The sequence below is a fragment of the Erinaceus europaeus genome, chromosome 6 (assembly GCF_950295315.1).
Source record: "Erinaceus europaeus chromosome 6, mEriEur2.1, whole genome shotgun sequence".
NCBI classification, from domain to species: domain Eukaryota; kingdom Metazoa; phylum Chordata; class Mammalia; order Eulipotyphla; family Erinaceidae; genus Erinaceus; species Erinaceus europaeus.
In genome coordinates, this window is record NC_080167.1 from 20,774,117 (window position 1) to 20,799,553 (window position 25,437).

General features: G+C 43.8%; 1 protein-coding gene across 1 annotated transcript in view; it reads right to left on the reverse strand.

Annotated features, from left to right (window-relative positions):
• Nucleotides 1-12,998: 12,998 nt before the first annotated feature.
• Nucleotides 12,999-25,437, reverse strand: part of LOC103128887 (transmembrane protein 132D) — a 661,492-nt gene continuing 649,053 nt past the window's right edge. The window contains exons 5-6 of the mRNA XM_060192666.1: nt 14,631-14,774; nt 12,999-13,064 (exon numbers count right to left, since the gene is read on the reverse strand). Of these exons, the coding sequence (XP_060048649.1) occupies nt 12,999-13,064; nt 14,631-14,774 (210 nt within the window). The remainder of the gene's footprint in view (nt 13,065-14,630; nt 14,775-25,437) is intronic.

A 25,437-nucleotide genomic window follows, 5' to 3' on the forward strand; every position in this document is an offset into this window, starting at 1 on the left:
GGGAGCTCTTCTGACCATGTACTCTATCTGCCTTGGGTCTGGGGTTGGCAAGGGCTGTCTCATGGGAAATATATATCCTGTTCCAAATGGATCAAGTTCTAGGGCAAGGTTGGCTTTCACCTCTACCCATCCTACCCTATCTCTCAAGATTCCTCATTTCCCCCCCAGAAGACAGAATCTCTGCTGGTCTGCTTTACCCCCACCAAAGAGTGAAGCAATCTAAGTAATTTATGCTGACATACATTTTCAGGAACTGATATATACATTCTCTCCCAGAAGTGTATTTCCTTTAACAAAAATTGCAGGGAGAGGTTAATGCTTAACCTACTGGCCTCAAGTCTCACTGAGAGGATTGCAGGCATCCATAGAGAAGTTATTTTTGGCTGGGAGTCAGAGTTTCTGTTGCCATGTAAGTAATCAGCCATGGTGGAAAGCCTGCTTAGAGTTCTGGAACAGAGATTGGCCAACATTTTCTGCAAGGAGTGGATAGTGAGTGCTTTTGGCTTTGCAGACTGTGATTTCTCACAGCTGCTCAACTCAGCCATGTAGTTCAGCAGTAGACAGAGGCACTAATGAATGGGTAGGCACACTTGACTTGTTCCTGTGGCGCTGCAGTCATCCAAGCCCTGTCCTGAAGAATGAGTGATACAGGCAACAATGAAACCAGTATTGGAAATTGGTGCCAGGAATCCTGATTCCTGGGAGGTATGTTAATACCCTGCATTCACAGCAGTGAGTCATAGCAATCCAAATGCCTATCACCAGTGAGTGAACCAATAAACAAAATGTGGTCCAGGGCTGGTGAATAGCCCGTCTCATAGGGCATGTACCTTGACATCGACACACACAGTCCAAGTTCAAACCTCTGGCACTAAGGGTGAGGGGTGGGGTGAAGATTTGGTGCAGTGTTTTCTCTCCCAATGTCTCTTTTTTCCAATCTGAAATTGTGCATGCATGAGGCCCCAGTAACACCAAAAGAAAATATACCCCGGGAGTCGGGCGGTAGCGCAGTGGGTTAAGCACACGTGGCACAAAGCACAAGTACTGGTGTAAGGATCCCAGTTCAAGCCCCGGCTCCCCACCTGCAGGGGAGTCATTTCACAAGCAGTGAAGCAGGTCTGCAGGTGTCTACCTTTCTCTCCCCTTCTCTGTCTTCCCCACCTCTCTCCATTTCTTTCTGTCCTATCCAACAATGACTACAACAAGAATAACTACAACAATAAAATGACAAGGGCAACAAAAGGGAATAAATAAATAAATATTAAAAAAAAGAAGAAAATATACCCCACCCATCATCCATTTAATGGAATACAATTCGGCCTTCAAACAGAAGAGGATTCTGACACCTTATAATATGAATGAATCTTGAGGACATTGAGCTCAGTGAAATAAGTCAGCCAGAGAAGGACAAATCTGGGTGATGCTGCTTAGGAACCTAGAGCAGTCCACTGCAAAGAGACAGGGAATAGAGCAGAAGCTCCCAGGAAATGAAGGGGTAGGGTTCATGTTTAACAGGGACAGGATTTCAGCTCTGCAAGGCGAGAAGAATTCTACAGATAGATTGCATAATAATTGGGTGGATGTAACACTACCAACATTTACATGTAGAAAGAGTTAAGACAGCTGATTTCATGTTATGTTGGTCTTACTACAATTTTTAAAAACACACCATTTTTTCAGTTTCTTTATTTGTAAAAACAACAACAACAACAACAACAAAGGACAGGCATGGGGGAGGAAGAAGGAAATAGTATGATGGTTATGCAGAAAGACTCTCATGCCTGAAATCCTGAGGTCCTAGGTTCAGTCTGATATGTCATCATAAGCCAGAGCTGAGCAGTGATATGGTATTAAAACATTAATTAAAAAAACAGTAATAACAAACAAAAAAAAGGAAAAATGGCACTTATTTCATAGGGCTGTTTTGATGATTAATGAAGTAAACATGTACCTGCTATATAATTAATGCCTGGTGCATTAAAAAATTGTAGTTCCCATTACTTAATTGATTAATCTATCTATCTATATATATTTTACCAGAGCACCGCTCAGCTCTGGCTTATGGTGGTGCAGGGGAGTGAACCAGGGACTTGGAACCTCAGGCAGAAGTCTTTTTTTGCATAACCATTATGCTATCTCCCCAGCCCCTGTTTCAATTACTATTGCTGGTTGAACACTTTTACTTATGTTTAACCTGTCTCAGGAGTCAAGTGACTCAGCCCTAATCCTGAAATGATAGCTGCATCTGTTTTTCTTTTTTAAGATAATTTTATAATAATTATTATTATTGATAGAGGCAGAGAAATTGAGAGGGAAGGAGATGAAAGAGAATGATAGACACCTGCAATAGTGCTTTACCACTTGTGAAGCTTCCCCTCACCCTGACCCCCACAGGTGGGGACCAGTAGCTTGAACCAGTGTCCTTGTGCATGGTAATGTATTTGTTTTTCCAGATGTGCCACCACTTGGCCCCCAATAGCTGCAGTGTAATATAAAAACTTTAGACAGGCATAGAGAAAGACATAGGGAAAGAGCAATACCGGTTTCTTTAACTAAAACATTGCGTCTCAATCGAGCAGTGAAACACTTCTGGCACTTGGGAGCCAATTCCAGGGAGGGATCACTACCATTTGGTAGTAAAACCAACAGAACATTTTGATCAGTGAAAGGGACAGCAATAGTGTTTGTAAAATCGGGGCCAGGCAGCCCCAGGCTCTGTCCCTGTCTCCAACACTTCATTCTGCACACACAGGGTCTAGGCCTGACAGAAGGGAGACACATGTCTCAGATTACAGAAGGTGGCTTAAACTCTCTCTAGAGACAAATGATTCTTTTCCCAAGCTTGAAGATTTAAAGATGGTGGTCTGAGAGGCAGCTCAGTGGATAAAGCACTGGACTCTCATGAGTTTGATCCCCGGCAACACGTGTACCAGAGTTATGTCTGTTTTTTTTTTCTCTCTCTCTCTCCTCCTATGTTTCTTATTAATAAACTTAAAAATATATAAAAAGATTTAAAGATGATTACTCACTGCCTGCAAAACAAACTGGAAAGAAGACCTATGGGGAGTTTTTTTTTGTTTGTTTTTCTTTTCCCCTCCAGGGTTATCACTGGGGCTCGGTGCTTGCACTACTAATCCACTGCTCCTGGAGGCCATTTTCCCCCATTTTTTGTTGCCCTGGTTGTTGTATTTATTGTTATTGTTGTCATTGCTGATGTTGTTGTTAGATAGGATGGAGAGAAATCGAGAGAGGAGGGGAAGACAGAAAGATAGACACCTGCAGACCTGCTTCACCACCTGTGAAGTGACTTCCCTGCAGGTGGGGAGCCGGGGGCTCGAACCGGGATCCTTACTCCAGTCCTTGCGCTTTGCACCATTTGTGCTTAAACCTCTGCACTACTGCCTGACCCCCCTATGGGGAGATCTTTTTAATAATTCAATGACTCTGCAGGATCACAAGAGTCCCAGAGACTGGTGCAGGAGAGACAGTTGTGTCCCCCAAAGAATGGGGGAATCTATGCAGTGGGTCCAGTGCTATTCCAAAAAAAAAAAAAATTCTCCCAGGAGGCAGCTGGCTGCAGGAGGACATAGACTCTGCAAATCCTCTCCTCCTCTGCTTGATATATAAGAAGCCTTTTGCTTCTACTTTTGGGGAGGGGATAAAAAAAAAGTTGACAGCAGTGAAGAAAGGACTTGCAGACTGAGAGAAAGAGTGACTAATTAGATTCTCCCTCCTGGTGGCTCTCTGTGATGATAGGTGGCTGGAATTCTGAAAGAGATGGCAAGGCACACACAGTTCCCCACTGTTCCTCTCCTTGCACAAGAGATGGCTCAGTCCCCACACCAAAGCCTCCACCAGAGACACTGACAATAGCTCCAGAGGGGTGCCTGTCATTTCCCTACTCCTTCCTTCTTTGTCCATATTCAGCCAGGAAGTTTCACGTTTGACCCCCAAGTTATATTCACCCCTCACCACAGGTGATGTCTTTCTCAGAGATATTTAAGCCTGGATATCCCTGAGAGGATATGTCAGGACTTATGGATACATATTTTCTTTTCCTTTCCATATATTATTTATTTTGGGTAGACGCAGAAAGAAATTGAGAGAGGAAGGGAGAAAAAGAGAGACATCTTGCGGCATTGTGGGGAGCAGGAGCTTGAACTCAGGCCCTTGCACGTTGTGGGATCTTTATGTTCAAGTGGTATATGGTTTGGGGCGGGTATATGGTTTGGGGTGGCAGTAAGAGCACTTCCAAACACTGTCATGTGATCTGGTCATTTCCTTACATGGGTCCTTGTACTTTGCGCCACCTGCGCTTAACCCGCTGCGGTACCGCCTGACTCCCCTGGGCATTTCCTGAACTCAGATGGGACCAGGTGAGTGAGGCCTTTCATCCCCATCAAGAGAAGGGAATTGATGAAATATCTGGAGGCAGGGGCAGTGAGTACTTCAGCTCGTAAGAAACAAACTCTAACTCAGCAACTATTTCAGGGTGATTCTTTAACTCAAATCTGACTTCTTTTAGTAATTAAAGTATTTCATTTATTTTTTTATTTATTTATAAGATGGAAAATATTGACAAGACCATGGGATAAGAGGGGTACAATTCCACACAATCCCCACCACCAGAACTCGGTATCCCATCCCCTCCCCTGATAGCTTTCCTATTCTTTATCCCTCTGGGAGTATGGACCCAGGGTCATTATGGGGTGCTGAAGGTGGGAGATCTGGCTTCTGTAATTGCTTCCTCGTTGAATATTTCACTTATTTTATATGAGGTGAAAAACAACTATCAGATGGTTTTATTCATATGTGGAGTCTAGACATCTGATACACACACACACTTGGAAAAAAAATGGAAGCAACCAAATTGTTTCTAAGACTTGTGAGGACTATGGTGGTTTTCTTTGGGAAGTGAGAAGGTGAGGACACAGAACTTTGGTGGTGATTGTACTGTGGAACTATATGTTGTAATCTTACCATCTTGTAACTCGTTATTAATCACAAATAAAAGATTGACTTTCTTTATTTCAATGAGACAGAGGCATTGCTCAGTTCTGGCTTATGATAGTGCTGGGGATTGAACCTGGGATCTCAGAGCCTCAGGTATGAGAGTTTTTTGCAAAACCATTATGCTGTCTTCTCAGCCGCCAAATCTAATTTCTGTCCTGGATGTGAAGAAAAGTTAGTTTCAAGATAGAGCAACTGCCTATAGTGCTGCTTTGGGACTTTTAGTTTTTTTCTTAAGTCATTTTGTGGGGGAGGGGAGTTAAGAAGTTATATAACAGTTATTGACACGTGGATATCATTTCTCATTTCCTCATGATAAATGTCTGCAAGATACTCTCACTCACATAACAGTTATTGACACGTGGATATCATTTCTCATTTCCTCATGATAAATGTCTGCAAGATACTCTCACTCACAACTTGAGCTTTTTTCTACCATCATGCACCAGGACCCAAAACCCTTCCTATCCTCCCTTATCCTTTCACCCCCCCCCCCAAGTCCTCTGCTTTAGTACAAGATACCACACCCAGTCCTTTGTGTTCTCTTTTTTCTGTCCTTGCTTTTAAAGTCCCCCCTATAAGTGAGATCATCCAGTATTTGTTCTTTTTGGCTTATCTCAATTAATGTGATTCCTTTGAGATCTATCCAAGATAAGTCAAAGAGATGACTTCATTACTCTGAACAGCTCAATGTATCTATTGGGTTGTCAGGAATGACCTGGCACATCTTTTGCAGAGAAAAGTACGTCATGACTCTTCTTTTTAAAATTTGTTTATTATATTTATTTATTGGAAAGAGGCAGTCAGAAATTGAGAGGGAAAGAGGAGATAGGGAGGAATAAAGGCACCTGCATCACTGCTTTACCACTTGCAAAGCTTTCCCCCTGCAGCTGGGAACTGGAGGCTTGAACCTGGGTCCTTTTGTATTGTAACAGGTGTACTCAACCAGGCATGCCACCATCTGAGACCCCTGCATCATGACTTTTCTTTTCTTTTTTTTTTTTTTGCCTCCAGGGTTATTGCTGGGGCTCAGTGCCTGCACTATGAATCCACTGCTCCTGCAGGCCTTTTCCACCCATTTTTGTTGCCCTTGTTGTTATTACTATTAGACAGGATAGAGAGAAATCAAGAGAAGAGGGGGGAAATAGAGAGCGGGAGAGAAAGACAGACACCTACAGACCTGCTTCCCCGTTTGTGAAACCATCCCCCTGCTGGTGGGGAGCCATGGGGCTTGAACCAGGATCCTTACCCTGGTCATTATGCTTTGCACCATGTGCACTTAATCTGTGTGCTACTGTCCGGCCCCCCATCATGACTTTTCTAACAAACCAATATACTATCACTTTTTTAGCTACTCACCTGTCACTGGGCATCTAGGCTGCTACTAAATCTGAGCTATTTCAAATTGTGCTGCTATGACATGGACAGGATCTTCTCCAAAGAAGAGATTCAGAACCCAACAGATATGGAAAAAAAATGCTCTAAGTCACTGATGTTATGGGGCAAAGACAACAATAAGAATCCACTATACACCTGAGAGACTGCCATGCATTAGAAAGGACAGTAACTACAAGTGGTGAAGATGTGGTAGACACAGGACTCTTCTACATGGCTGGTGGGAATATAAATCAGTTCAATCCTTGTAGAAAACAATCTGGAGATTTCTCAAAACACTAGAAATGGACCTACTTTATGATCAGCTAATCCTGTCCTAGAAATTTATCCAAAGGCAGGGACAGGGGGACCTACTATCCAAAGAGCTTGATGCTTTAAAGACTCTTAAGGGACTCTGGACTCCAAGGTCCAGAAAGCTTACGTGACCTAGTGCTGTTTATGCTGTTGGAAGCCCCAGCCCCTCCTGGTCCCCCAGAGCACCCAGACTTGCCACCTTAGAGCACCCCCTTCTTTGGTATCTTTTCTGCTTTGGAGTATTTACACTTTGGAACCAAGTGTGCTGAGGTGTCTGGCTGAGTTTGGTTCAAGGCTAAAGGGGTGACCTCACTAGACTTCATCAATATTATTCCTACAAAGGTAACAAATTCTATGGAGAGAGAGAAAGAGAGAGAGAGAGGTTATACACACACACACACACACACACACACAATTCTCCAATTGAAATCTTACAATTTTGTAAAGCAATTTTTAAATCAGAGAGAGAGAGAGAGAAAGAGAGAGAGGGAGAGAGAGAGATTGGTTTTGTGACATCTCTTAAGGTTCTAAATAACCCTCCCCCATGTATTCAGTGGAGAAGTACTCTGTCATTAAAAAAAGATGACTTTGTATCCTTTGAAACAGAATGGATGGGCCTGGGCTGGGGAGGCAGCATAATGGTTATGCAAATGACTTTCATGCCAGAGACTCTGAGCTCCCAGGTTCTGGGAAATGGATGGGACTTCTGGAGGCAAATATGCTACAAGTGAGGTAAGTAAAGAGGTGAAAGACAGCTACTGGATGGTTTCATGTATATGTGGACTAGAACAGATGGCTAAAGAAAATACAGTTGTAACAAGCACAAAAGAATAAATAATTAAAAATAAGGTGACCAAACTGCCCCTTAGATTTTGTGAAAACTCTCGTGGTTACCCTAAAGGAGGGAAAAGTGGGGGAACTAGGTGGTGGGAGACAGGGACAGAGGTTAGTGGTAGGTTAGGTGGGTTACACACACACACACACACACACACGTGAAACTCTCCAATTGAAAAATATGATTTTGTAAAGCAATTTTAAATCAGTAAAATCCCCATATTCTAGCTTTTACTTTGAACTTTTCATTTCTATCAACATTTTTTTCTTCTCTTTCTTTCCTTTCATTTCTTATTTACATACTTTTTTCTTTTTTAAAAAAATTTTATTTATAAAAAGGAAACATTGACTAAACCATAGGATAAGAGGGTTACAACTCCACACAATTCCCACAACCAGAACTCTGTATCCCATCCCCTCCCCTGATAGTTTCCTATTCTTTTTTTTCTCCTTTTTAAAAATTTTTCTTCTTTTTTATTTATAAAAAGGAAGCATTGACAAAACCATAGGATAAGAGGGGTACTACAACTCTAGAGTAGGGCACCAAAGTAAAAACCCTGTGGTGAGGGGGAGGGTGGACATTCGGCTTCCCAGGGTGGCGGGGGAGGGGGTCGGAGGGGAGGGGAGGTGGGTGTGAGGGTACACAGTCTTTTGGTGATGGGAATGGTGTCTATGTACACTCCTATTAAATTATAATCATATAAATCACTATTTAATTAATATGAGAGGGGAAAAATTGATTGTATGTCTCAAACTTTTTAAAACACAGACTGAGTCTTTTTAATACATAGGCTGAGTCTTTGATATGTTGACTCTCTCAAAAGCCTAGACCAGGGAGAACAGAAGCAACCGGTGGTACAGCTATATACAAGATGTTGGGTATTATACAGCAAATCCTAACAAAGGGACTTTCCAAAGTTAACCCAATTACCAAATAATGTGATGATAATAATAACTATCCATTGTCTTCTTGAACCCTAAGACAGCAGGAACCTCACATTTCCACTATAGAGCCAATATTTCCCCCAGTCCTGGAACCTTAGGGTGGGGCACACTTTCCTGCATGCTTTTCTCAAATCATATCAAATAATATTGCATCTGCCGATCACACCTAATCAACGCAACGGGTGCCACCTCAGCATGCTTCACTTCAGACTGTGTCCAGAGACTTCAGGAATGACAACCCTTCAGCTACATTACTTATCCTATGGTTTTGTTAATGTCTCCTTTTTAAAATAAATAAAAATAAATAAATAAATAAATAAGAGGCGTACAACTCCACACAATTCTCACCACCAGATCTCCATATCCCATCTCCTCCCCTGATAGCTTTTCTATTCTTTAACCCTCTGGGAGTATGGACCCAAGGTTATTGTGGGATGCAGAAGGTGGAAGGTCTGGCTTCTGTAATTGCTTCCCCATTAAACATGGGCATTGACAGGTCAGTCCATACTCCCAGCCTGTCTCTCTCTTTCCCTAGTGGGGAAGGGCTCTGGGGAAGCAGAGCTCCTGGACACAGTGCTCAGCTCTGGCTTATGGCAGTGGTGGTGATAGAGGTTAACCTTGGGACTTCTGAGCCTCAGGTATGCAAATCTTTTGCATAACATTAAGCTTCCCAGCCCCCTCCACACTTAAACAGACATACCCTCTTCTTCCTCTGCCCTGCCCCCTGCCTTTGCCACCAGCATTAAAATAAAATGATTAATAAGGGTGGGATTTCCTGTCCTGTTCAACCCCCAAGAATGCTATTATTGCCAACATCTGAAACACATCCCTCAGAGGCCACTGCCTTCTATAGGAACCCAGTATCCTTGGGAAAAATCACATGCCCTCCTGTGATTGACAATTCAGTGCAAACATGGGTGGGGGGGTAGATAGAATAATGGTTATGCAAAGAGACCTTCATGCCTGAGGCTCCAGAGTCCCAGGTTCAGTCCCCTATGTCTTCTTAAACCAGAGCTGAGCAGTGCTTAAAGGGAGTCACGCAGCGGGTTAAGCCCACATGTGGCGCAAAGCACAAGAACCAGCCTAAGGATCCCTGTTTGAGCCCCTGGCTCCTCACCTGCAGGGGAGTTGTTTCACAGGCGGTGAAGCAGGTCTGCTGGTGTCTATCTTTCTTTCATCCTTTCTGTCTTCCCCTCCTCTCTCCATTCCTCTCTGTCCTATCCAAGAACAACGACATCAATAACAACAACAACAATAACTACAACAAGGGCAACAAAAGGGGAAATATATAACAAACAATTCAGTACAAACGAGTTTTCCAATAGATTTCCAGAGCTAGGGTGCAAACAAATGGGGAAAACACGAGCTTACTGTGTATGTTGCCAAGGAAAAAGAAACAAGTACAAATAATAATAATAATAATTGACTCTAGTGGTCCAGGAGGTGGCACAGAGGGCAAAGCATTAGACTCTCAAGCATGAGGTCCCAAGGTCAATCCCTGGAAGCACATGCACCAGAGTGATGTCTGGCTCTTTCTCTCTCCTCCTATGTTTCTCATTAATAAATACATAAAATCTTAAACAAAATTTTTTTTTAAAGACTCTAGAGGCAGATTATGCCCTCTGAGAGATTTTTCCACAAGTTTCCAGGTGGTTGAGATACTTTTCCAAAAGTCCCCTGGCTTTTCTTCTTAAAAGCTTCCAAACATCACCACAACATTATGGATACCAAGTGAGTCTTTCAACATCTGGGATTCCCAGAGCAGCATGGCTGCAGCTGATTTTTAAGTCATATGCCAGGCTGTGAGGACTGTATTGATTTGTGACTGAGTGCACTCAGCTTTCCCAATTCCTTCTGTCTTTCCCTTCTTCTTCCCACCTTTCTTGATAGAGACAGTGAGGCAAAGAGACGGAAAAAGAGAATCAAAGAGATCACAGTACTAAGGCTTCCTTCAATGTACTAGGCTTGAACAGGGCCACACACATGGCAGAACAGTACTTTCTTTTTAATATTTTATTTTAATGAAAAATTAAAGAGAGAAACATCTGAGCACTGTTGAGCTCTGTTTTACAGTGGTGTGAGGGACTAAACCTAGCCTAGGATTTAAAAGCCTCAGGCTTGAGAGTCTTTTGCATAATCATTATGCCAAATATTTCCCCAGCCCTATCCTCTATATTTTTAAGGATACTTTCTCTTTATTTTTTCCTTTTTTTTCTTTTGTTGCCCTTGTTGTTTTATTTTTGTTGTAGTTATTATTGTTGTTGTTGGATAGGACAGAGAGAAATAGAGAGAGAGGAGGCGAAGACAGAGAGGGAGAAAGATAAGACACCTGCAGACTTGCTTCACCTCCTGTGAAGTGACTCCCCTGAAGGTGGGGGAGGGGGGGCTCCTTATGCCGGTCCTTGCACTTTGCTCCACGTGAGCTTAACCCACTGTGCTACCGCCCGACCCCCTTAAGGATACTTTCAAGAGTTTCAAGATCACAAGGCTATTTTTATGGGAGCATACAAGTGAATAAGAACTTGTCTTGGGACAGGCACTACAAACCCAGCTTGTTCTGTATAAGAGGAGATCATTTTTTATTGTAAAGTCTGAAGTAATCCGCTCAAACCTGGGTGAGCATATGCACTACCCAAATGAGTTATTTTGCTGGCTCTCATTGGCTACTGTCTCTTCCTTTCAACCAATCATAAAGTCAGCAGGAATCTAACACTTTGGCCAGGAACTGTCACATGGCCACTGGGGGTAGAGATGTTGCCATTTAAGTTGCATGGCTCTAGTACCAAGACACATAGGATTTTTCTAGACTAGATTACTACTGTCAGAAGAATGGCAAAGGGAAGTCAGAAAGGCAGTGCCTAAAATGTTTACTCCAGGATTCACAGGGCATTGCAAAAACTGCTCGATCAGAGAGAAACTAAAAATAGGTGGTGAGTCTACATCATGTTATATAACCACCAAAGAGACTTTCTAGAGTACAAAATTACCTGCACGATGTTGCAAATCTGAACTATAAAGTCTAAATACAGACCTTCCTTGATTTAGGATGATGGAGTCACTGCCTGATAAAATTAACATAAGCTGGTAGTATCAGAAGTTTCAAATACAATTACTATCCCAAAACAACTGCTAATGGCAGCATAGCCTACTTTACAGCAAATGACTTCAAAGCACATTGATTGATGGTTAAGCAAATTCACCTAGCATAAAGATTATTTTTTAAAAGAGCATATGAGATAGAATCTTTTTTTTTTCCTTTCACAACTCCATGCTAATTTGAAGTCACCTGGAAGCAGAGCCTGAGACAAGGATTGTGTGCACACAGGGAGGTGATTATTGGTAGCAGGTGTGAGGATGGTAAGAAAGCCAAGAAGGGGCCAGGTGGTCGCATGTCTGTCTGAACACACACATTACCAAGTACAAGAATCCAGGTTTGAGCCCTTATTCACCAGCTGCAGAAGGAATGGTGAAGCAGGTCTGCAGGGGTCTATCTTTTTCTATCCCCCATCCCCTCAATTTCTGTTTTATTAAGTAACACACACACACACACACACACACACACACACACACACACACACTACTGAGAGCAGTGAAATCACCAGCAGTAACCCTGGTGAAAAAAAAAAAGACAAGGAAATTAACATGAGAAGTTTTATTAAAAGACATGTTCTTGACTGGGTTTCCTTTCTGAGCAAACAAAACTCAACCCTTTGGGGGTGGCCTCTGAGAAGTGTTATAGTTAGAACCCTACTAGCTTAATCCCCTCTTTATATAGCCATATTTAACTAGAGTCATTAATAATGATATCTTTATTGCTTAACACTCACACTGACTGCTTACAACCCACTCCTGGCTACAGCTGATGTTAAGAAGTCTGACCAATTACATAAGAAGATGCAGACCTCTCCCCCCACCCCTTTCCTGGCTCTACAAAACACGTTGCAATAATTTTATCAGGGAAAATGAATTGAAGAGACTTGGCTCTTCCATAATCCCATTTTGACCAATTCTAAATACATCCTACCCCTTCCCCCAGACACCAGTACTGCTGTGCTTGATTGCAACTACATGTCAAGTGTACTGGCATTAGCTTGGGGTTTGCAGTAACAGTTGTGGAAGGCACAGACTTAAAAGGGATTGGGACCTTCACCTACTGACTTTCACCCTCTAGTGTTTGATGGTAGCCCCTGGGGTGCCAGCTCCCCAGACAATTAAAGAAAGCTCCCCTTCTCCCAGTTTGGAAATACACCAAGAGAGGCAATCTGGGATGCTCTGATCCTACTTGGCCCTATTGTGTATATGTGTATATTCTATACACATAGAAACCACTGACTCAATCATGGCTGAAGTCACATGAAGATGGGCTAAGGGGAAGTGGTCACAAGGCCCAAAACATCCTTTCATGCTTTTGTAACATGTGTGCTCAACCAGGTGCTTTACTACCCGGCCCCTCTTTCATGCTTTTGAAACCTGTCCAATGGATGAATGTGCAACCTTCATTGCGTCTAGTTTAAGCACAGTCATACATCATTTGTGATTAGGAATATGGTCGAAGAAATATGCTGTTGGGTGATCTCAGTGTGGGACTGTCACAGAGTGCATTTACATAAGCCTACACAGTCTAGGCTACCACACAGCTAAGACAGTAGGCTATAGCCAACTAGGACCACTGTTATTGTATGGCTTGTGATTGGAGGAGATGCCATCAAGTGATAACATGACGGATTTCCCATGAACCCTTTTATGACTCAGTTGCATGCTTTCCCATCTGAACTCCTTCATTCATTCCACACACCTTCAGTGAATAAGTACCACATGCTGGCATTATTGTAAGTGCTGGGGCTGCAGGAGGGAGAGAGAGAGAGAGAGGGAGGAAGGGAGGGAGGGAGGGAGGGAGAGAGAGAGAGAGAGAGAAAGAGAGAGAGATATGTTGGCTAGAGTGAGATTAGGTTGGAACTACTACAGACTGACATGGAGAAGATTCTGGAATATGTAGGTATGACAGGTTACTTATCATTCTATTCTGTTTGCTACCTCTCTGCTCTCTCTCTCTTTTAGATTTTATTTATTTATTCATGAGAAATGACAGGAAAGAGAGAAAGAACTAGACTTCATTCTAGTACATGTGCTGCTGGGTATTGAGCTCAGGACTTCATGCTTGAGTGTCCAGTGCCTTATCCACTGTGCCACCTCCTGGACCACCTTCTCTGCTTCTCTCTAAGCAACTTCAGTCCAGGTATTGTAGTCTGACTGGAAGAGGACTGAAAGCTTAGTGGATATATAGGGTGTGTGTGTGTGTGTGCCCACGGTGAGTTGGGCCATCTGGAGGTTCCAGCAGAGGAAAGGGATTCACAGCCCTGTGTGTGACAAGCAGGGAGTCACTGCTGTCAGGACTCCTAGAGCCACAAAGAATGAGTGGTACACTTGGAAGGACAGTTTGAGTCCTAACCCTTGGAGGGTGGATTGACGGGGCCTAGGGGAGGGACAGTCTGGTTGACACAACCTTCTCCCCTGCTGGTGGGAAGCTTCTGCACAACACTGCCAGAGCCAACTCAAAGCCCCTGAATCCATACATCACCCATACCAGAGTGCCTTTGTTTGGAATTGATTTTGCATCCAATTTAGGAAGAGAAAGAGAATACCAAGTAGAAAAATAAAAAAAGGAGTCCACAGTATGTGGATGAAGGGTGGAGAAGTGGCCTTACCAGGTCCCTAATGCACAGAAGACACAGGGAACAGGAGAGCCATCATAAATCACAGCCAGATGCGTTGTCTGAGTCGCACCCCTACCAATATGACATGAGTATCTAGTGCTCTGCACACAGTCCTGACAAAGTGCACACTCACTGTTCTGCCCTCTTGGCCCAAATATGGGTATGGGGCATCCTTTTTTTGGGGGGATGGGGTGGGGGACAGGCAGGTGGTCCTGGAACACAGCACGGACTCCCCAAGGGCTGGAAACAAGTCACAGTGAAACAAGTTTCCAGGACAGGTTACTTCCTGGCTGATTTCTGTGCAGGGAAGATGTCCTGATCTAAGTGACAGTTAACCAAGGCAGGCGGGTTGGACCCTGGGGGGAGACACGGCCAGTGCATGAGCGCTCAAGCTGGGAGGCGAGTGGGAATCTGTGGGACAAGGAGCTGTCAACTTGCCTTAATGACGTCTTCATCTGATGATCTGCATTCCACGGCTCGCTGTAGGTCTGTCACCGTGCCATCCTCGTCCACGGACACAACCTTGACCGGCACAGACACCGTCTTCCCGGTAAGGATGGCCGTGTTCAGGATTTCCACCTCCTGTAAGATATGCACAGCCTTGTCACACTCCTTCCTGAGGTGGCTAGTGAGAAGGATGATGGTGCACAGGGAACATGGGAATTGTGTTTGACAAATGCCACTGTATTCAGGAAATGGGCTCCAAGTAACAAATTCAGATTCTGATGAGTGTGAACTCTCACTCATCCTCACGGGCAGGAGAATTCTCTTCTTTCCATAACTGGTATAGAGAGGTTTTACAACCTGCTCAAGGCCACATAGCTATGAAGTTGGTGAGGTGCACCTAGAAAGTCCAGTTTAGCCATACCAACAGGTCTAAACTCATGCAGAACCTTTCTGACATGAGCCTGAAGCTATTGGCCAGAGGCTCAACATTCCATGTAAGGAGTTTAGCTTAAGGGGGCCAGGCGGTGGTTCTCCCTGTTAAGTGCACATATCACCATGCACAAAGATCAGAGTTTAAGCCCTGGTTCCCTATTTGCAGGAAGGATGCTTCACAAGCGGTGAAGCAGGTCTGCAGGTGTCTGTCTATCTTTCTCCCTTCCTATCTCCCCTTCCCTGTCAAATTCTCTCTGTCCTGTCAAATAAAAATAAAATAGAGAGAAAAAAAATAAAAGGAAAAATGGCTGCCAGGTGCTATGGATTTGTAGTGCCGGCACCAAGTCCTGGGTTGCAAAAATAAAAGAAGAAGAAGAAATAAAAGAAATGGAGTTTAGATTAATAATGTACTTGTGGGAGTTGGGCAGTAGTGCAGAGGGTTAAGCGCAGGTGGTGCAAAGTGCAAGGACTGGTGTAAGGATCCTGGTTCGAGCCCCCGGCCCCCCACCTGCAGGGGAGTCACTTCACAGGTGGTGAAGCAGGTCTGCAGGTGTCTATCTTTCTCTCCCCCTTTCTGTCTTCTCCTCCTCTCTCCATTTCTCTCTATCCTATCCAACAACAACGACAACAACAACAATAATAACTACAACAATAAAAACAATGGCAACAAAAGGAAATAAATAAATATAAAAAAATAAAAATAAAATAATGCACTTGTGTAGGGAAGGGAGGACATTCAGGGACTGTCAAGAGATCCACTCACTCTCCATGCTCCCTTTATGGTGAATTTCACATCCAGTACTCACTGTTGATGCATGCAGGCACATACATCCATGCATGCATGCATGCATGCAAACCACAAGCATGCAGCACACATATGTGCACCAGCCACCTCCCCACACCCACACCCACACATCCACCCACACAGAACATTCACTGACTAAATGCTCCCTTCATAGCTAGGCTCAAAGACATGTCCAAAGTGGACATTAGCCCCTCAGAACCTAGCAGCTCAAGGCACACCTCTCCTAAGACTCCTCACATAGCTGCTACACTGTTTTGATTTCTCATGATTCAATCTTTTGTCCCTTTCCTGGGTGTGTGGACTCTACTGACTATCTGTCTTCTGTTCCTGTGTGCCCAGAATCACAAAATTGAGTTTTGGCAGAGGGATGGATGAGAGAGGACTCATGGGGCGGTGCTAGACTCCTATTATGCTCCCACGAATTCCTAGCCATTGGTATCCCATGCATGAATCCCTTTCTCTGGGTCGCTGGATGTTTCCTCAGATACCAAGGGATCAATCTTCACCTGCATCTTTCTTTCCCATGAGCACTGTTTGTCTCTGATAACTGACAGAATCCCTGTAGCTTTTGCTCTGGCAGGACCTGAGAGGACCCATGAACCCATTTTTCAGATGGAAACACGGGAACCCCCCAGAGCCAGGCAGTAGTGTTCCTCTATGGGGACTGTTTTTTATAACCACAAGGAGTTAAATATCCCAATAGAACCACTGGTTCTATGTGACACAGACCTCTGTCTGAATCTATCCTATGCCTATGTGTACCTAAAAAAAATATCTATCAGGACACCCCAGATTTCTGCTGACATCTGCTCTTGTCTGAGCACAGCAACAGCAAAACATCTGGAGGGGTGCTAGGCGCTGGTGGGGGGAGGCTTTATAGCCTCTTCTAGAGGCTGGCTTACAAAGATTTCTGCTAATTTGATTTGCCTGAGAAATCACAGATGCCTATTTAGGAGCCTGCCAGGAGAAGGAATAGAAGTTCATCATCCTAAAATTACATAACGATTTTCCTTATGTTAACTTTGAGTTTCGTAAAAGCTTGCTTTTTCTTTTCTAGGATGGGGATCATATCATAATGAGTTCATTTGATTTTGCCTTTGGATATGGTAATATCTACACATTTCCATTATTTCAATTCTAAAAGACAAGACTCTGGTTTGGAATGTTCCTGAATTTCAAAGACTATGTCTTCCACAGTCTGAATGTGCATATAGACTTGAGAAAGTCCCGTTGCTTATTTATGCACTTTTTTTTCACTCTGGTGAGCATTCCCAGGGTGATTCAACATTAGTTACAAACACAGTACTAGAATAAAGTGGCCAAGTATGTACATGGTGCTACTTCCTCTTCACTCCCTGTACAGAAAAGGCCATGCTTATTTGCCAACTGCAAGAGATCCAATCAGAAGGAACTATTCACAATCTGGAAAGAAGTGGAAGATACCTTTTAACTCCTAGTCCAAACTGACTCATTTCCTGGGACAGTCAAACACCGAGAGTGTGTTCGTGAGTCACCTTTTGATTACTGACACCGGTAACAGGGGGAACAACTCTGCTTGTCCCTGTGGGAACATAAGGCCCCTGTGCTCCAACAGTACAAAGCAAAAGCTTTACTGCATTTGTGCACCCAGGCTAGCATCATAATAAAGATGGCTGGTATAATCAAGGGGTTGATTAGAGGTTTGTCTGTCTCGGGTGTTTTCTTAGCCTCTGAGCAGAAGGTTCTGCCTGCTAGGATCTCAGTGAGGACAAGTGGTGGAGTTCAGGCTTGATGCTTCCCTGACATTTTTGGCATATCTCCAACTCTTAAGAACCTTGTTTTTTTCCATGTACAGAATGGTGAATGAATGATTCACAGAAATATTTATTTATTTTGCCTCCAGGGTTATCGTGGGACTGGATGCTGGCACTCCGAATCTTCTATTCCTAGTATCCTCCCCCAAAACACACACACTTTTTATTGGATAGGACATAGAGAAATTGAGAGGGGAGGGGGAAAGAGAGAGGGAGAAAGACAGATACCTGAAGACCTGCTTCACCACTGTGAAGTGACTCCTCTGCAAGTGAGGAGCCAGAAGCTCGAACCAGGATCTTTATGCAGGTCTTTGCGCTTTGTACTATGTGCCCTTAACAGGGTGTGCTACCACCCGGCCCGCCCTCACAGAAACCTTTAGAGAAAGGGGAGGGCAGAAACCACCCAACATACACACTTTTCCTTCAAGATAGGCATTTTCAGGATGTTTAGTTTTACCCCACTTCCAAACTATTAACAGGTTATTCCCAGAGTTGCTTTTTGACTGTTAAGATTACTTGACTACTATTACTAAGATTACTTTCCAGGTTATCAGAAGACTTTTCCTGTTCATGCAGGGACTCTCTTGCTGACTCACCTTCCAGAAGTCCAGTAGAAAAATCAGTTGGCTCTCCCTCAGCTAACAAGATGGGCTAAATCTATCAATAAGCCACGAAGTCAAAACTCCCACAGTCCTTGCACTTCGTGCCATGTGTGCTTAACCCGCTGCGCTACTGCCCGACCCCCAATTCCCACATTCCTAAGCTCTTTCTTTTCTCTCCCTAATAAAAATTTCCTCAGGCAAAGAAAAGAGGGGAGACAGATCTAGGAAACCGTTACATTTTCTACCTGTCTGGTATTAAAGGCACCTTTCCCCTTCTTCAGCGTAAACACCCACTTGTTCATGTGTACACCAGTAACAAGACTCCAGTAATAGATAGAAGCCCCCACATTGCCTGGGCTTAGGATAAAGTGCTGAGATGCTCCCCGAAAGTGCTCTTCTAACTCTAAACATTCAGCTGTGTTGTTGCCTCAGGTTCAACTTATCCAGCCTTCGGAGCCTGGGAATTAGAAGCAAACGCTCTTTTCTCAGTCTGTCCAGGTGATCCACACTCCTTTTCTGTTCCCTGGGCATTCTGTGGCATGCAGAACCTCAGCCTCTCCATTTTTATAATCTATTTCCAGGAAATAATAAGTGTTGCCTTTTAGCTGAAGAAATGATCACCTAGGCCTTGGTCAGGATCCTTCCTGGAAATGAAACCTGAGATAAAAATTTGAGGCACAACCATGCCCAGCAGAGAAGCAATTATGGAGGCTAGAACTTCAACCTTTTACACCCCCAAAAGAAATTTGACCCATACTCCCAGAGGGGGAGTAATGTTAGGGCAAGATGACCAGAGGGCTCTGAAATCCAGTTCCATCAAGATTTGGAAAGAAAAGAAAAACAAGGAAGGGCATTCAGAAGTAGAAATAGATGTAAGTATGCCTTAGAAAGGAAGGGGTGGGTGTTAAGCTGTAGCTCAGCGGGTTAAGTGAACATGGTGGAAAGCGCAAGGACTGGCATAAGGATACCGGTTCGAGCCCCCTGCCTCCCTATTTGCAGAGGGGTTGCTTCATAAGCGGTGAAACAGGTCTTCAGGTGTCTATCTTTCCCACTTTCTGTCTCCTCTCCTCTCTCGATTTCTCTCTGTCCTATTCAACAACAGAAATGGCAACAATAAGAAGGGCAACAAAATGGGGAAAATGGCCTCCAGGAGCAGTGGATTCTCAGTGCAGACACTGAGCTCCAGCAATAACCCTGGAGAGAAAAAAAAAAGAACCATAGAAAATATGGGCATACACACACACACACACACACACACACACACACACACACACACACACACACACACGTTTATAGAAATAATAGTCAACCCTTATCTTTGACCTTGGGAGAACTACTGCAGTTTCCAGTGGAGGGAATGGGGACACAGAACTCTGGTGGTGGGAACAGTGTGGAATTATACTCCTGTTGTGTCATAATTTTGTGAATCAATATTAAATCACTACAAAAAATGATCTGAGGGCAATTGATTTAGTTCAGGAAACTCCAGTGGGGATGGGGTGAAGGTGGAAGGATGGCCCAGGGAAGATGAAAAATCCAATAAAGGTTCTATGTCATACTTGCTGAGCTGAATTTCACAGGGATTCACCTATCTTATGAAATTCACTATGTATCTGAAATCATTCAATATATTGAAAAACATTATCATATATTTCCCTAGAGGGAAATTAAATGGCATACACACACCTAGAGATGATTCCACTGAGGACTGAGGGAGTTGGGGGTATTTATATACCAGCTTCTGAGAGCCACTCCCTGGGGATGACAGTTTCCTAGCAGGCTGAGCTGACTGGATGAGTGGGCAAACTGGTCATTTAAGGTTTCCAAGTCAGCTCCTGACAGCAAGTGGGGCTTGGGATCAGACTGAGGCACTCTGCTGTGGTGGGTGTAAGAAAAACAAACAAACAAAAAAAACCACGAGATACTGACAGCCTACTGCAGGAAAACTGTGACATAATTTGTCAACTGAGGGGTCTGACAGGTTGGAACCAGAATTAAAGTGTTTGTTTTGTTAAAATGTCCTCATGCTTCTAGAATCTTGTTTTTCTGCTTCCTGTGTAAGCACTGTCATTTCTTTAGTCCAACCTTGACAATGAACTTTATTTGTCATTGCCATGGTTTCATCACTCTGAGCTGACTTTTTCTTATTTCAGAGAAAGAGAGAGAGAGAGAGAAGAGAGAGGGGGGAAGGAGAAAGAGAGAGAAGGAGAGAGAAAGAAGGAGAGAGAGAGAAGGAGAGAGAGAGAAGGATAGAGAGAGAGAAGGAGAGAGAGAAGGATACCACAGGACCAAAGCCTGCTGAAGTGCAGGTGGGGCCAGGCTCAAAACTGGGTTGTATGTAGCTCAAAGTAAATGCACTATCCAGGTGAGTTCTCTTGCTGGCTCCTCAAAATGAGCTTTAAAACAGCAGTGGAAGATAAGGGATATGGGAGAATATTACCTTTGGGGGAAAGTTTCTTCATGGCAAGAGACAATTTATGTGTTAGAGATTGCTCCTTGTTCACCTAATGCCCATTTTACCTTTCTGCTTTCCAGATAAAAATCCATGATGGTGGGAGTCGGGCGGTAGCACAGTGGGTTAAGCACAGGTGGCACAAAGCACAAGGACTGTCGTAAGGATCCTGGTTCGAGCTCCCGGCTTACCACCTGCAGGGGAGTCGCTTCACAAGTGGTGAAGCAGGCCTGCAGGTGTCTATCTTTCTCTCCCCCTCCTTTCTTCACTTCTCTCTGTCCTATCCAACAACTATATCAGTAACAACAATAATAGCTACAACAATAAAATAACAAGGGCAACAAAAGGGAATAAATAAATAAATAAATATTGTTTTTAAAAATCCATGATGGTTGAAAGTTATAAGATGTGCAGTTAAAATAACTACATTTTCCAGCTGTCCTTAATCAGTGACACAGGTTTGGATAATGATATATATATATATGACAATAAGACTTCCAGAAAAAATTTATTTAAAGCAGATTCTGTTTTTACATGTGCATGATGTCTACAGAGGAATGAATAGCATCTCATAAAAATCATATCCACCTGGAACCTCAGGATGTAACCTCATTTAAACACAGGAACTTTGGCAATATAATTAAGTTAAAATGAAGTCATACTAGATTTGAGTGGTGGGTCCAAGTCTAATGACTGATATCTATATTAAAAGAGAAAGCATAAGCAGAGAACAGGGTGACAGCTTTGTGTGAAGATAGAGGACAGGGGAGTCATGTGCCTGCAAGTCAGGTAAAGGTGCAGAATGTCAGACAGTCTCAGAAGCTAGATGAAATAGGAAGTATTATTCAGGAGCCCTCAGAAGGGGTGAGATCCTGGCAACACTTTGATTCTGGACTTCTGACTTCCAGACAGGATGAGAATCAATTTCTGATGCTTTAAGTCACCATCTTACTACTGTGTGGCACTTTGCTGCAGGGGACCCAGGAGATTGGCCGAATGACTGAGTTCCAAGAAGAGATTTGGAGCCGTGCAGACTGAGTCTACAGTGCTCCAAGCATGTCATTTGGAAGAAGACTTTTATTTAGAAGCCTCGCTTCTGGAAACATTTCTTATTTTTTGTACAATTACTCCTAATCCTATCAGCTATGACATGGAAGGCAGAGATCCTCACCACTGTTTGAAGGTCTTTAGCTGAAAGGAATAAGTGACATTGCATATTCTTTCTAGTTAGACAAATCAGATCTTTTGCTTTTAATGTTGCTGAGATCTCTTTGGAGAGTGTCTGCCATATCATTCTATGCTTCTAGAGGGATAGCATCTATGATGAAAGAGATGCAAAAGGCTGGAAGAAATAAAAACAAATGCAGTGCTAGCTAGCTGCAATCTCCTGGGTTTTTTGCTTTGCTTTGCTTTCTCTCTCAACCCTTCTTTCCTTCTTTCCTTCCTCCCTTCCTTCTTTTTCTATCTTTTTCTTCTAAACAAAAGCATCTGAGAGGTAAGCTCTCATCATCTCCCCAGACAATAACTTGGATCCACCTGCATATCAGATTTCAGGCTCAGGGGAACAAGGAAAAAAAGCAAACTAGTATAGCCACAGGCCCTTTGGAATATAACTAAAATATGCCTACTAGCTATCTACAAAATGGAGGACCCCCAACTCTTCATTTGCACTATTCCAGCCTTTAGGTCCATGACTGGTCAACAATTTGTTTCGCTTTGTATGTTAACTCTCTTGTCAACCACCAGGTTCCATATGCTAGCATGATGACAGCCAGACTTCCCTGGACAGACAACTCCACCAATGTGTTCTAGAGCTCCAATTCTCCAGAACCCTGGCCCACTAGGGAAAGAGAGAGGAAGGCTGGGAGTATGGATCGACCTGTCAATGCCCATGTTCAGAGGGGAAGCAATTACAGAAGCCAGACCTTCCACCTTCTGCATCCCACAATGACCTTAGGTCCATACTCCCAGAGGGTTAAAGAATAGGAAAGCTATCAGGGGAGGGGATGGGATACAGAGTGGTGGGAATTGTGTGGAGTTGTACCCTTCTTATCCTATGGTTTAGTCAATGTTTCTTTTTTATAAATAAAAAAATTAAAACAACAACAACAAAGAGTAAGATTCTCAAGCATGTGGTCCTGTGTTTGATTCCTGGCACCTTATGTGCCAGAGTGATTCTCCATCTCTCTCTCTCTCTCTTTCTTTCTCTTTCTCTCTCTCTCTCTCTCTCTCTCCATATATGTGAAATTTACTGAGGGGCTAGAAGATCTTGACATATTATTCATGAGCAAGGCTCATTTTGATTTGTTGCCCATATGGTTGCAATGCTTAATGATATTTTCTCTCTTGGGAGAGCATACTGCAGTAGAATAATATGAACATGAAACCTACAGTCTAACTTCCCCTTCACTAGAGGAAGGAAGCCTTGAGTGAACTGTTGGTATTCTTCATATTGGTTTGGTCTTCCCCCCACCTCTGGAAGATTGTGGTTTAGCCCTGCTAGTTTCACGGGGCCCGCTTGTCCCTGCCCCAGAAGAACCCCTACGGACTGGCAGACTTGTTGCGGTGGCCGCAAGAGAAGGATGCAGGACAGATCTGTGTGGTGATTAGTTTAAGGGTCTCTCTCTGCCGCCAGAGCAGAAAGACAGGAGAGCACATGTTTGCCCGCTCATGAATAAAGCCTCTCTGCCCAGCCGTGTGTCTCTGGTCGTCTCTGTCTACCGCTGCGAAGCTAGCCCGGCCTACTGGAGCCCCGAATTTTAACGACAAATGGCGCCCATGTGGACCTGACCTGCACATCTCTTAGATAAGTGAAGACAATTTGGCTACCTATGCACTATGGCCTTCTCTTCTGCTTGTGAAGAGATCTCCAAAGGCCTCTGTCCTTTCTTCACGAGACTGTTTCGCTGTTTCTGGAACATTTATCTCTGGACCACTCTGTGGTTTCCACCCAACGCCAGCCCACAGGAGCCTAACGCCAGCCCGCATGAGCCGGCTTTCAGCCGTGTGGCACGGGGCATTGGGTGTGGGCTCCCTCCACGCTGCTCGGCCGCCAGGAGCAGGGCAGCAGTCATGGCAGCCTATCATGGCCGCCACCCCAGGGCACCTAGGCGTGCGCCTTCTGCACGGCTGGCCCGCCTGCCCTCCTGCTATGAAGTCTGGATAGATCCCGGAACACCCAGAGACAGTGGTCTCCCTGCTGAAACTGGGCCCCCTGGCAGAGATCCCAAACTTGGGTCTGAAGGCAGACGAGCTAGAATAAACAGAGATTCATCCAGAGATCGCAACCTACAATTCCTAGAAGTGGAGCTGCACGGGAGGCCACCTCCGGATGGTGACCCCCCCCAACAACTAAGACAGTATAGATCTAAATTTGTGTTTAAAATGACATGTCTTCGTAACGAAAGTTTCTCTCCTTGTGTATTAAAGACCATGTTTATGTGTGTGTTTAAAGTTTGGTAAATAGTAACTTTAAGGTTAAAAATGTAACTTTAAGGCTAAATTCTTACCAGGTAAAGTTAAATGAAAAAGGTTTTCAATGTAATTCTTATAAAGATAAAATTAACTTCCATTTAAAGTCTGAGGTAAAAATTAGTCAAATATCAATATATTTTAACTAAGTTGGTCTAAAAAAAAAAACCTGCGCACACCTAGGGTGTGTCTCCATCTTGAATAGGTGTAACAAAAGGTTAAAAAGATGTTGTTGATATGTAAAAGTCTCAAATTCCTTCTCAATTAGAAACGCTGGACTGCGCTATGGTTATGCTAATGATTCTCATGCCTGAGGCTTTTTTCTTTCTATGGTTCATGTTTGCCTTTCCACATTTTATTGTTTGAACTTTAAATAGCCTTGGAATCATGCTGGAAGGGACTTCCAATTGTAATAGAGTTATCAATTGTGGTAAACTTCTAACCTGCTACAAGTTTTGTTTCATAGTAAGTAAATTGCAGCTGTCAAGCTCTCTACAGAAAAGTGGAATTCCAGCAGCTGACCTTCCTCATATAACGTTCCACCCCCTGGCATTCTTCCGTGGACATCTGCTTTGGACTGGCACTTCTATCAGACTCATTGGTACACTCTTGGACACTTTGCACAAAACTAGCAGCTTCCCTTTATGCTGCTGGGTTTCTCAAAGACTGACTGCAGCCAGCTGCCTTGTGACTCTAGGCCATATCCCCGCCCCCATGCTAGGTAATGCCCACAGAAAAAAAAAATGCCCGTCGAGGCAAGTAACTACCCCCAGAGGCAAAAAAGGTCCCCCTCAGGCTTTCCCTTAACAGCACACTGGTTCTTCTTGCCTGCTTACATGTTCCTCCATGTTTGTGCCAGTTTCTTTTTTGAAAATGCCTGTATGATATAGGTTTCTGTTCACACACCCCTGATACTGTGGTCATTTAGTTAAAAAGAAAAGGGGGAATATGTTGGTATTCTTCATATTGGTTTGGTCCCCTTCCCCCCACCTCTAGGAGATTGTGGTTTAGCCCTGCTAGTTTCACCCAGAACCCCAACAGAGGGGCAGACTTGTTGCGGCGGCCACAAGAGAAGGATGCAGGACAGATCTGTGTGGTGATTGGTTTTAGGTTAGTTTCTGAATCGTTGCTCGTGAATAAAGAAATATAGCTTCCCGGCCCAGCTGTGTGTCCTCCAAGTCTCTGTCTTCCGCCGTGAAGCTAGCCTGGCCTGCTGGCACCCTGAACTTTAATGACAGTGAAC